Here is a 12,388-nt window from a genome sequence, read left to right on the forward strand (position 1 = left end):
TTGACCAGGAGCATACCTCCAATAATATTTCACAAGCAAAATGCTTCCACAAGTTTCCAAAATATCCTCTAGGATTCAGTATCACCTTTTCTGGAAACCCTGCATAAGATCTATAAAATCATCCCGGCAGACAGTGCTAGCCCAGGCTATTTGTGGACCCCAGGGTCAACCTTAGAGGCCAAAGGGTAGTATGGACCAGTCACTGCGGTCTTGCCTCCAACACCTGACAACTCCTAAAGCCACCCTAAAACCAAGTGAAAACAAGTTAGTGTTAATACTCAGGACAAAGGTAAAGAAGGCAACACACACCCTGACATTTCTTCTTGGGTTAGGATGAGTGCGCTCCTCAGCTGGCTGGATATTATCTTCAGTAATTATAACCCCTTGTATTTGTCACCTACCAAGTATTGGCAATTCGGAGCCAGGCACTGAATGGCTTTAATTCTGTTATCTTAACTCTCTCAACAACCCTATAAAGAGGAATTATTATTCCTAATTTAGAGATGAGGACACTGGGACTTAAACATTTAAGCGATTGCTTAAGATTTTTAAACTATTCAGCACTTCTGTTATTCCGCTGCACTCTTACTGCTCCACTCAAGGCTTCCAGCCCTTTTAAAGCCTCGTGCTCCACTTAGGGGTAGAAGGGGGCAATCTGATGGGAAACACTTGAGAAAAAGAAAAATGAGTCTAAAAGGGGCCTAATATGGAACTATCTAGGCTCCACTCGATTCTCAATTCCCCTGCTTAGGGCGCTGCCCTGGGAGCCCATCCCCACAGCCATCACTGCAGCGGCTGCGTTTGTCTACTTTCTGATCCCAGCAGCCCGGATTTCGAGGCATTCGGCACCGCAGTGTCCCTGCCTCAGCAGCGCATCCCCGGTGGCCCAGTCTCCAAAGCCCTTCTGCCCACCCCTTCACCCCCGCAGGCCCTACAGCCGCGGGTCCAGCAAACCCTCTACCCCTACCCCGGCTGCAGGGTTCACACTCCCCTGGGCTCCTGGCCCGGGAGGTGCGAGCTCCTGGCCCAATAGTGGCTCTTCTCGCACCCCAACTAGCTGCGCAGGCGCGCTAGGAGCCACTCCCCTTGGGGAGGGCCGCAGCTGGGACTCGCCTGGCCCGCCTCCGTTCCCTTGGCAACGCAGTACACAAATGCTAGCCTGGCGGCGCACCGGCGCTGTGCTTCAACAAAGCAGGTGAGGAGGGCTGCAGGAGAGGAGTCAAGAGTAGAGGGCAGGAGGAAGAGTGCGGAGGCTAGGAAAGAGAAAGCAGTAGGGAGGATATAGTTCACTCCCCTTCATGGAGTTCGGTCTGATTCTGTTAAGAGCTCGGTCGGACCCAATCCTTGCTCCGCCTCCCACATCTCGCCTGTCCCCCGTGTGCTCACTTAGACAGAGCAGCCTTCCTTCACGTGGAGTTTCTCCTCTCTCTTGATCTTCAGAGACGCTGGTTGACAACTCCTTTGGAACGTGTCAACAGAGGAAGCTCTTTCCCCACTTCCATCCCCCAAACTTTTTGGGGAACAAGTTTCTCCCTCTTAGGGGAGCACCCCACAGAGGGCCTGGAAGCTACATGGCAGATGTGAGTATTCACCTTCCCTTGGGTGGGTCTTAGTTCCTCGGCTGTCTAAGGATACCCAAGTTTTGTGGAACAAAAATTCTATGGGATTTCTGATCTTCAGGGTCCCAACATGAGAAGGGGTCCTGGTCATGTGCAACCAGCTGTCAGGGCCAATGTTAGAAATTAAAGGACCTTGCTCCTTCCTTTGAACCCCCACCAAATGCAAGCCTTTGCTTCATATAGTCCCCACGCCATTCCCACCTCCAAAGGGCTGTGAACCAATGCCAAACCCTCCCGTTACTCCAAACCTGGATTGTTGAAGTGCTGGTAGGTCAGTTTATGAAATAATATGATCAGACTGACAGTTGTATAAAGCAAACATAGTTCTGTGGGGCTCAGAGGATGGGATTCACTGGAAGGCAGAGAAATATCATTTACCTATCCAGCCACATTCCTTTGCAGAGTTACCTGTGTTACACGTTATTTATATAATTGTTTACCTGGTCTTGGCTAAGAGGAGTAAAGAAAGAAAAAGCAACTTCTGCAGAGAAGATTCAGATAAGAACATTCTAAGTTACTCTGTTTTGATGACTGTAATGGTCTCTGTGTTTTTTTCCTTTCTTTCTACTTTTTATACTACCCAAAGATGCATGGCTTGGCATACAACCTCTCTAAGATCCCGACCAGTAGAAAAGGATATACTTTTGGAGCTAGAACAGCCGTAAGGTTTAAGCCAATTAATAAGGTGAGAAATGGCTGAAAGTGCGTACATTTTAGTGTGATCCATGTTTTTGCATCGGAGAGCAAAAAGCAGAGAGAGGGAGGTTACCTAAAGAATATGCCCTGAAATTCAAGAAAAATAGACATTTAGGCAAAAGCTATTAAAAAGCCTGTTGGAAAAGCTTGGGTATTACCATCCCACATGTGTGTGAGTCCTGGGAGAGCGGAAAACAATTCTTGGAAGAAATTGTGCCAAGATAGGGCTTCAGTGCTGAGACACCTGATGCTAAAATACTGGAAGCTTTGTTTATATGCATCATATTATCAGCTAAAAAACAAATTCCAACTTTTCCACCCTTTCATGTGATTGGATTTCAAGTCTAAAAGTCTTTAGTGTAGGGTTCTAATCTCTTCTTGGCCATTGTCCTGACACTTAAGCTCAAGGAGAGGGATGCTGGCTCTAAAAATATCTCTGAGTGGGATGGTGGGGGTAGCAGCTGCAACAAGTTACCTTGGTTCTCTGCCCTAGGCTTATTTCTTCAACCTAAGCGTTATGTAACTCTAGGTAGCTGAACCACACCCTTATCTTGATCTTGGTTTTCTACCTACTGTAGATCTGTTTTTAAGCTTCAGGTGGTTAAACCATAGCTGATACATGACCAAGAAGAGGATGATTCTGATTTTTTCTACTTAGAAGCTTTCTATGTATCTGTGTCACCCTCTAACATATTGATCTTTTTCTTGGAAACAGGATATGACGCCTTACCCAGGCATGTACCAGACAGTAACTCCTCGGGAGCAAAAACACAAACAAAATTTTGCTCCATTTAATACCTTGTTGCCACGCTTTAGGACATGCTCAAAGGACACTTATGATCCTGGGTATGTCTGCCTCCTCTTTTCTGGTGCACTTCAACAAAGAGCAATAGGAAAGAAAATACCAAGAAGGGGTTACATCCAAAGCATGCCAGCCAAATAAGAAACCACCCTTCTTTGAAGATTCAGCCTCTTGTCCTCCAGATCTCTGACATTATAGAATTGTAAATCACAGTGATTCACTCAATAAATATTCATAAATGTGCCAGGCAGTTTTGCATGTTCCAGAGATTTTGCATTAAACCCATCACACAAGGCTCCCGATTTCTTGGTACTTACATTCTAGAGTCCAGATAGATGAGAAGCAAATAAACAAGAAAATATCAATAGTAATAAAGAAAGTGACCATATAATTTATTAGTCAGACCAGGACACTTCTGAGAGTGACAGGGGGACTGATTAATACTTATACCAAGACAGTAGACATAAACTAAGACTATCACAGACAAACCAGGAAGTATGGTGACCTGGTGATGTGCTATGAAGAAAATCAAACAGGACAATGATATGATACGGAGTGAGAGACCAGAGGCTACTTTAGCAAGGATTGTCAATAAAGGTTTTTCTGGGGAAATGACACTTGATCTGAAATCAGAAGGACAAGACTGAGCCAGCCTTGTGAAAATCTGGGCCCAGAGCTTCCCAGGCGGAAGGAACAGCAAGTGGAAAGGCTGTAAATTAGGAAGGATTTGGTGTGAGGGAAAAAAGACGACTAGCATGGCTGGAGTGTAGTGAGCCGGGGAGGAAATGGGAACAGAGCAGAAGGGGCGGGGCTAGAGTATGCAAGGTTTGTAGACCTAGGGAAGTGTTAGGAAGCCATTCAGAATCTATGGAATTGTAGGGCAAAGGTCAAGGTCTTTCTGTTACTAGAGAAACCCGGGGATCAGAAACTGAATTGAATGTAACTTTTTCAAGGTTGCAGTAAGGAAGTGGAAGTGTTGAATCTTGACCCCCACGTCCACTCTAAGTGTTATCACCACCACAGCAAAGAGTCTACACCAAAAGACAAAGTGGTATGAACAAAGGCAATTAAAAAATAATCCCATTGTCAAAATTTAATTGGTTCTAATTTGCTGTCCCTAGATTGCTGATAGATTAAATTATCAGTGTACTTTTATCACCCCTTTCAAATCGTGGGCAGTGCTCATTCATCACTGTGGTAGATCTCTTTTGTTACTCACCACTTCTAGGATCTTTTGGTCTCTCAGCTAAGGATACTGAGTTGTGGAAATGTTTTTTTAAACTAGAGTCAATTTTTATTGTAACTGGATGTCAAGACAAGATATCTTTAGCACTGAGACCTAATTAGAAATATACTAACAGGCAAAGGAACCTCACACTTGCCCAACATTAAAAAGCTAATTAGTCTGTTGCTTTTCCCAAGGAGTTAGGACTAGTTCAGGGATAGCTGTGGTACTGATGGGGTTCATATGTGGTCACTAACTCATTAGATATGATGTTTTGTATTTTTATTTCTAGCCCTGGCGCTTACAACCCAGAAACTAAGCCACCCAAAAAAATCACCTGGCCAATGAAATTTGGATCTCCAGACTGGGCTCAGGTTCCATGTCTACAGAAAAGAACTCTAAAAGCTGAGGTACTAAGATTGGACTTCCGTAGAGCACTCTATTAGTACTTACCTATGTATGAAGGGTTCTTAAACGGGAGTCTGTGAGTGAGCTTTAGGAAGGCCTTGTTCCCATGAAGTTATATGTGCAATTTTGTGTGTATATGCATATGGGGATCCTTTTGGAAAGTTACACAATTTCCTTAGATTTTTAAAGGTGTGTGTGACTGAACCAAAGTCACATTTTCTTATTTAATCCCTAAATAATCTTCTGTAGTAGGTACAGGAGAATTATCTCTGTATGATATAGGGGGAAACTGAGGCTCAGATGGATTAAGTGACTTGTGCAAATTGCTCAGCTTGAATCTAGATCTCGTGACTCCTGCATCAGCGCTCTTTCCATCACACCGCTTGAGTATTAGGTTATCAGGAAGGTGTAGAGCATTCTGGGAAAAACACGGATTCTGGGGCCAGACCGCCTGAGTTCAAATACTAGCTCCCCTGGTTACTTGCTGTGTGATCTTGGGCAAGTCACTTAATTTTTCCTAAGCTTCAGTTTTCTTATCTTCAAAATGGGTATAATAGAATCAGTCTGATAAGGTTGTAAAGCTTGTGAGAATGTAGAAAAGCATTTAACACAGTACCTGTATTATACTAGTGCATGTTAGCTATCATAATTCCAGAGGTGCTTTTTTTTCATAGTGAAGCTTTGGATTAACTCTACAAGTATTTATTAAATGCCTAATGTATTAACATCATCATGCTAGGGCCTATGGGTAACATTCAAGAATTAAACATATAGGGGCTGGCCCGCTGGCACAACAGTTAAGTTTGCGCGTTCTGCTTGGGTGGCCCGGGGTTTGCCGGTTCAGATCCCGGGTGCAGACCTACGCACCACTTGGCAAGCCATGCTGTGGCAGGTGTCCCACATATAAAGTAGAGGAAGATGAGCACAGATGTTAGCTCAGGACCAGTCTTCCTCAGCAAAAAAGAGCAAGATTGGCGGCAGATGTTAGCTCAGAGCTAATCTTCCTCAAAAAGTAAAATACAAACATTATTTAAAAAAGAATTAAAGATATAATCTTTGTTTTCAAGAAGTTTACCAGCCATACTTGGAGATTCACCAAGTATAAAATAATTCCTAGGATGATATACAACAAAGTAAGGTGACCACAAGTAGATGTACAAACATATGTTGGGAGAATCACCACAGCTGGGTTACTGTGGGATTGAGTTTAGTGAGGCCGTAACAGCTATAACGTGCAGAGTTCCATTTTGCACAGCTGGGAGGACCAGAGGCAGAGAGTCCTCATGAGAATGTTGACCTAGACAATATTCTTTCCTTGCAGCTGTCCACAGACAAAGACTTTAGAAAGCATCGGAACCGTGTGGCCTACCTAAGCCTGTTTTACAGTTGAGAAGCTGTGACTGCCTTCACGTGCTCCTCCTTACCACAGTTTCTCCAGGCTTGAGGGCAGAGCTGCTCTTCGCCCTCTGCATTGCTGTGGCCCCTTTGTCTGCCAGCATGGGGCCCCGCGAGGTGCAAGGGTCTCCTAACTATTGGATGAGAGCATAAAGACTGGTTCAGAGTGTTCTGTCTCCAGGTGCTGGTTTCTTGTATAGATACATAGATGGATCTGAGGGTTCCTATTTAGTGTTCTATGAGGTGGCTCTATTTTACTGAAATACTTGTGGATCCCTGCTCCCTAGCTCTAATTTCCAGGCACCAGTTTTATATGTTCTGCCACTAACCCCTCGTAACAGGAGGCTGTTGGCCTATACATATAAAGGATTTGGATGGCGTTTGGGCTTGCTTGGGCTTGCTATGTACAGAGTGATTTAAAGGCAGGGAAAAGCATGTTTTAGGAGCTCTTACAAGCTTCTGAATTCCCCAGCGTGGAGTGGGAAGGTCCTGGTTTGGTTGCCTTTCCAAGATTCATGTAAAACTCACAGAACCAAAACTTCCCCCTTTCCTATTACATCTATTTAGTCTGTCAGTCATCGTATATATTGAGTTCCTACCATGCGTCAGCCATAGTGGCAGGCACTGGGGATGTAACATGAATGAAAATAAACTCATCTACTGGCTCCTCAGGCCTGGCCCGAAGTATGAGGAGGACTCCCCAGGGCAGCTAGTGGATTGGGTCTGCCCCCCAATCTGAATGACCCCCTGAAGCCTTACAGGTTAGTCTAGGGGTATCAAGGTCAGCGCTCACAGCAGCCACATTCAGAGTGTTTATCTAGACTCTCTGGCCTGAGAGGTGGGCCCCTTTCCTTCCAACACTGACTGAAATAAACTCAGGTGTAGTTCCTTCAGGATGGGCACCAAGTGTGGTCCACCTTATCTTTTAACAGGAAGGTCCTCTAGTGCCTACTTGGGCTTATTAGTCGTTACCAGAAGGGTGGCAAGTCTGCACATGTCTGGATACCAAAAAGTGAGCCGCTGCCAGTGGCTGCAGAAAAGCTTTAGCCTGCTGTCACCTTCAGGGGCAGCCCATGGTAAGTGTTAGCTGGTGAAAGAGGCAGTAAGAGGTGAAACTCCTAGGCTTCTGATGCTGAGGGGCCTCATTCGTTAAGGGCCAAGGTCTTCTGAAGAAATCATGGTAAAGGAAATGTCTCTGTTGGAAATCAGATTAGAATATTAAGATACTGATGAAGATACCTCAACCTAAAAACTTTTACCCAATATGGAGACTTCTTTTAACTGTGTGATTTGATGATTTCTATTATTTTGTCAAGAAGTGTGTATGATGTGCAGTAAGTCAGGACGGATGTTTTTCACCTCTCTCACACCTTCCTCCCTCTCCTCCTTTGGACCCACACACATGCAGGCATTTTCAGAGGCGGTCATTCAGCAGTCATTATTTTGTTTGACTCAGGGACGTGGACCCTTCTTTGGAGGATATTGACGGATGATAGAACCGCTTTCACACTGTTGCCCGCTACATATGCTCAAGGCTTTTCCCAGGGAAGGGAACTCACTTTTCTAAAATGGAAATCTGATTTGATAAGAAATAATTTTTTTATTGAGGTATAATTGACATACAAGATTATATTAGTTTCAGGTGGAAAACATAATGATTCAATGTTTGTATATATTGTGAAATGATCACGACAAGTCTAGTTAACATCCATCACCATACATGTTACAGAATTTCACTTTCCTTGTGATGAGAACTTTTAAGATTTACTCTTCCAGCAACTTTCAAATATGCAGTACAGTATTGTTAACTATAGTCACCATGCTGTACATTAGATGCCCAGGATTTATTTATTTTATAACTGGAAGCTTGTGACTTTTGACCCCCTCACCCATTCTGCCCACCCTCCCCACCCCCTGCCTCTGGCAACCAGCAATCTGTTCTCTGTATCTATGAGGTTGGTGAGTTTTTCAAATAAATTTTTAAATGTAGCTTCAGTTAACCTTTAGGATCCCGTAAAATGCTAAATTGTAAACACAAGTACTTAAGAAAGAGTACAAATGAATACAAAGAATAAAACATGCAGTGCCATATTTATTTTACATCTGGATTTGGTTCAAAGGGTTTACAGTTTTTTTAGGGTTTAATAGAGTAAAACCTTACCGTGATGTGATTTTGTAGGCTAGGACTTCCAACGTGACAGATAGATTGATATAATATATAGACTACACAGAATATTGAAAGATGCTGTTTGACATGCAGCACAAGAAAATTTGTAACAAAGAAGGATTTTATCAACACTGTTGCCTTAAGGCCAATTGCAGCACTTGCAGGTCTGGTCAAAAACTAGACCCTGGACACCGTGGAAGTGGAAGGTACTGACTGCCACACTCTGGTAGAACTTGGTGGTGTCTTCAGGATCACTGTAGATTCCGTCTGCTTTGCCAGTACAGAAGTCTCCATCTCCTCCACTGCCCCCGTCACTGCCACCTTCTCCACCACTTCCTCCATCACCACCGCCTCCACCATCACTGCCGCTGCCTCTGCCAACATTGGTGCAGAAACCTTCACTTATGGGTGTCACGGGTCGGTTACACCAAGCGCTGGTGGCTGATGGGGTACATTCTAAAAAACAGAGCATTTCAGAGCATCATCATAAGCTGTTTTTGAACATGGAAGCAGCAAGCTATCAACCTTCTCCTGTATCAGTTTTGTTCTCAAAGAACTGGAGCCCTGTGAGGGTTCCAAGATGTAGCTGGGAAGAACGTTACAAAGGGACAAATGCTCAAAGCATAGAGGAAGGGGGAACAAGAACCCTGGAGTCCCAGCAGTATGTCACCCGCGGCCTTCTCTTCTAGTTCCCCTCACGGGGAAATGAACCCGACCCTGCAGTGATGGCGCCAAAGATGTTATTTGGGGGACTAATTAATATTCAGGTTTTAGTAGGGGAGGTTTATCTGTCGATATTTCTGTCATAAGTAATCTGTTTGAGTTTTTGTCATCTTGTTAACCTTGAGTATTATGTTTGGATTTTTATCATCTTGTCATGCTTTATTTTTACTTGTTTCACCATTGATATTTTCTTTTTTGTCTCCCTCTGGTGATTCAGACGTTTTTTATCTTATTTTACTCTACTAGTAGAATGCTCTCAACTACTACAATTTGCTGCCTCTTACTCCCTCGCTGTTAATTTGAACAAGTCATTTTATCATTGTCTCGTACAGGTTTTTACAATTCTAAAAATCAATGCGCCTGAATTTCCTCAGTGTAGAGACATAAGGAGCGTCTTCTATCTTCCACTTCTCCACCTCCATCCTTAGGTCTTCCCCCAGGGATGCTTACCCCAAGGAACATACAGAACCACATGAAGGGCAGAGGTTTCTCTCTTCGTGCTGCTGAGACATGAGGCTTGGGCCCCGCTCTTCTTCAAGACCTGCCTCCAGCCCTCCCCACCAGCACCCAACCAACAAAATCTGTGCGTCTAAGGCGGGTGGGGAAGCAGCTAAGCCATCTGATTATAGGATTTGGTGCACCGCAGTGAGAGAGGGGCAGTCGAGCTGAGAGAGAAAATCAGAACGTATATCAGACTTGGTTTCAGGATATCAGATTCCTCTTCTCTGCTGAAATCTTCCTGAGCAGCAAAGCTCACCTCTAGGGTATCAGGTATATTTAAATCCTTGCCCACAGTAACTACTGGACTTAGACCGGCCCCTTGATTGAAAAATGGAGTTCTAAAAAGGTGCTTTGTATAACTCTGTCCCTTTTCTCAAATATGAGTAGCTACAAGTTCTGTGGCTGCCTCCTTGCACCCTGGCCTCTCTGCGTTTGCCATTCTTGGCAGCTTGACCTGTATCTTCTTTGGAACGATGTGGTAAACTCAGTAGTGACACACCTGAGGACAGGCCTGGCAGTGACTTCAGCCTGCGAATGAGTGGGTATTTGCCCTCATTGCAGAGGAGCCTGAGAAGTCATCCAGACCAATGGCCCAAACCTTCATGGCCCTTCCAAACTTGTTCTCCTTAAGGAAGTCGACCTGTGGTCAAAAAGAGTGCTTGGCAGAATCAAATGGCATCTGTGCAACAAACAGTGAAGTTTGGGGTAACAAGGCGATGTTAGGGAGTGAAAAGCAGGTGGGGTGGGACCCTGTCAATTTTTCTTCTGTGAAAAGGTATGTGTCTTGTGGATTCAGGTCATGTGTTTGGCTAACTCAGTTCTATCCGTGTTTTCTTGCCCTCGTTAATAAACTCTTGAGTAGTAATATAAATAAAGCTAATATTTATTTAATACTAGAATTCCAGGCTAAGCTATGTCTTTACCTTCTTTACTCAACCTTCCTGGGAACTACTAGGTATATCCTATTATTATTATTGTTATTATTACTCTTTCACAGATTTGAGGGAACTCACCCGGGCTAAGATCGGAGATTTAACATCAGGTATATCTGGCTCCCTAACCACGGCAACATGCAGCACCTTTCCTCCTTGCTGACCACCCCTCCCGACCAGGATTCTATAGAGATGTGCTGACAGAGCAGGGCAGTGGGAAGAACCCAGGCGCTGAGCTGGACTGCATGTTCAGTTACTGCCTTTGCCATTTTCCAGCCATGTAACCTCGGACTTGTCACAGCGTCCGCGATCCTCAGCTTATCCATCTATGAGACAGAGAGACTAATTCTTACTTCACTGGATTGTGTAGAATCAAATAAGATACTGGTTGTAAAGCATTTAGGTAAAAATGTGGAGGACTATTTTTATTATTGTCATTGAAGATGATGTTTTTAGGCCAGGCTACTAACCATTCACATGAACTAGTAGAGATTCACCCTGGACAAAAATTGGGAAATAAATTTTAACTGTATTATAATATTCTAGTTATATATCAGTGTATTTACTATATATTGTACTTTGTATTATTAAATCTATATGTAATCATATTGTTTTCCCTGTCTTGGGGAAAGCTAAGTCATAATGAGGTTAGCCTGCCCTTCCTTTGAGCATCTTTAAAACTTTAAAGCCACAGATCTTGGTAAAATGGGCTCTTGATGAACTCAGGTTCTAAGCTAGAATGGTAAGTTTTTTTAGAGTGTTCACACCTCATATCCATAGCTCTCAATGTTGTCATAACCAACCCACTCCGTGTTTTCATAAGCATGTGGGCCTTTTTGGTCTTCAGGCACTTGTGGCTCCTTAGGAATGTGCGGATCTGTGGGAGGAATGAAGAAGGCAATGCTGAGCGCACCTCAGATCTATATCATGTACTGGAGCAGAAAGGACTTAGATGGGAGAAAAATAGAAGCGGGAGGGGATGGAAAAGGGGACATTGTGAAATATACATTAATGTCACATATTTCTCTAGAAAGTGATTTTGTTTCATAAAATAAAAACACGTTTAATGAAATCAGACTACGAACAAGTATAATTCTAATTCTGTACCCAGAGTTTATTTGAGAAGCGATAAGCATGAACATACGAGCGGTGGTCATTCTTCCATAAACACTTGAGTCTTTGGCAAACACTGTTAATCATTCACCTTGCAGTCTCTGAGTTTTCCTATCAGCCCAGGATTTGAGTAAATGCAATTAAGAGTTGGAAGAGAGATCAAATTATTTGCATTCCTGGGCTAGACAATTGAAATCCTTCTCCAGTTATTTATATGAATGTAATAGGATTTAGTATTGCTTTGGGGCTGTGGGAAACATGGTGCCATACACTTCAAAACCCAAAAAGAAATCCAGATTGATATTTTTTTTAAGTGAAAAGTGCTCCTCGGCCACCAAACTGCCTTTTCCCAGGCTGCTTATGCTCAGAGCTATGAGAAGCCAGGGTATAGGATCTCAAGAGAAGAAGGGTAGCAAGATGACTTAGAGAATGAAAGAATTTTCCCCAGTGCATTTTAAGCCTGACTTAGCCAGGTCAGTTATCTTGTAGTAAGCCCAGAAGCCAGTCATACGTGTGTAAGGACCAGATGACCCTGCTCCAGAGACTGGGGCACAGACTGAGGTGTCAGAAGTGCTGAGCCAGAAGGTCCTCCCATAGGAGTGGAACCTCATGATGAGCTTCTCCACAGGGACTCCACTGTCTCTCCAATACTTCCTGGCGTACTCCTGAAGAAGGCAACACAGACATTATTTCCTCACCAGTGTTTGTACCATTTGACTAGCAAAGTCTAGCTAATTGTCCTCTGAAGAGAAAGCCTCTTTCCCAACATCCAAGGCTTTCCCCAATCCCTTCCCTGTCTCCCCTTTG

General features: G+C 43.8%; 1 protein-coding gene across 5 annotated transcripts; it reads left to right on the forward strand.

Moving 5' to 3' along the window:
- The first annotated feature begins 1,124 nt into the window (after window positions 1-1,124).
- On the forward strand, window positions 1,125-11,543 carry CIMAP3 (ciliary microtubule associated protein 3). Of its 5 annotated transcripts, none has more exons than XM_070487028.1 (6): window positions 1,125-1,195; window positions 1,441-1,580; window positions 2,206-2,304; window positions 3,031-3,161; window positions 4,635-4,752; window positions 6,072-11,543. In XM_070487028.1, exons 2-6 carry the CDS (start codon window positions 1,572-1,574, stop codon window positions 6,138-6,140), a joined length of 426 nt encoding a protein of 141 aa, XP_070343129.1. In that variant the 5' UTR covers window positions 1,125-1,195; window positions 1,441-1,571; the 3' UTR covers window positions 6,141-11,543. The 5 variants fall into 5 exon arrangements, 4 of the variants coding, with proteins under 4 accessions (XP_070343129.1, XP_070343130.1, XP_070343131.1 ...); XM_070487029.1 differs by having other exon boundaries at window positions 10,534-11,543; XR_011494901.1 differs by lacking the exon at window positions 1,125-1,195 and having other exon boundaries at window positions 1,202-1,580; window positions 6,072-9,633; window positions 10,534-11,543.
- Window positions 11,544-12,388: the final 845 nt, after the last annotated feature.

This window comes from Equus asinus, chromosome 16 (assembly GCF_041296235.1).
Source record: "Equus asinus isolate D_3611 breed Donkey chromosome 16, EquAss-T2T_v2, whole genome shotgun sequence".
In the NCBI taxonomy this organism is placed as follows: domain Eukaryota; kingdom Metazoa; phylum Chordata; class Mammalia; order Perissodactyla; family Equidae; genus Equus; species Equus asinus.

Excerpts from the sequence above, each read along its gene's own strand:
- CIMAP3 (XM_070487028.1), top strand. Across the intron at positions 3,162-4,634 it reads AAGGACACTTATGATCCTGG|CCCTGGCGCTTACAACCCAG; the intron begins GTATGTCTGCCT and ends TTTTATTTCTAG. Across the intron at positions 4,753-6,071 it reads AAAGAACTCTAAAAGCTGAG|CTGTCCACAGACAAAGACTT; the intron begins GTACTAAGATTG and ends CTTTCCTTGCAG.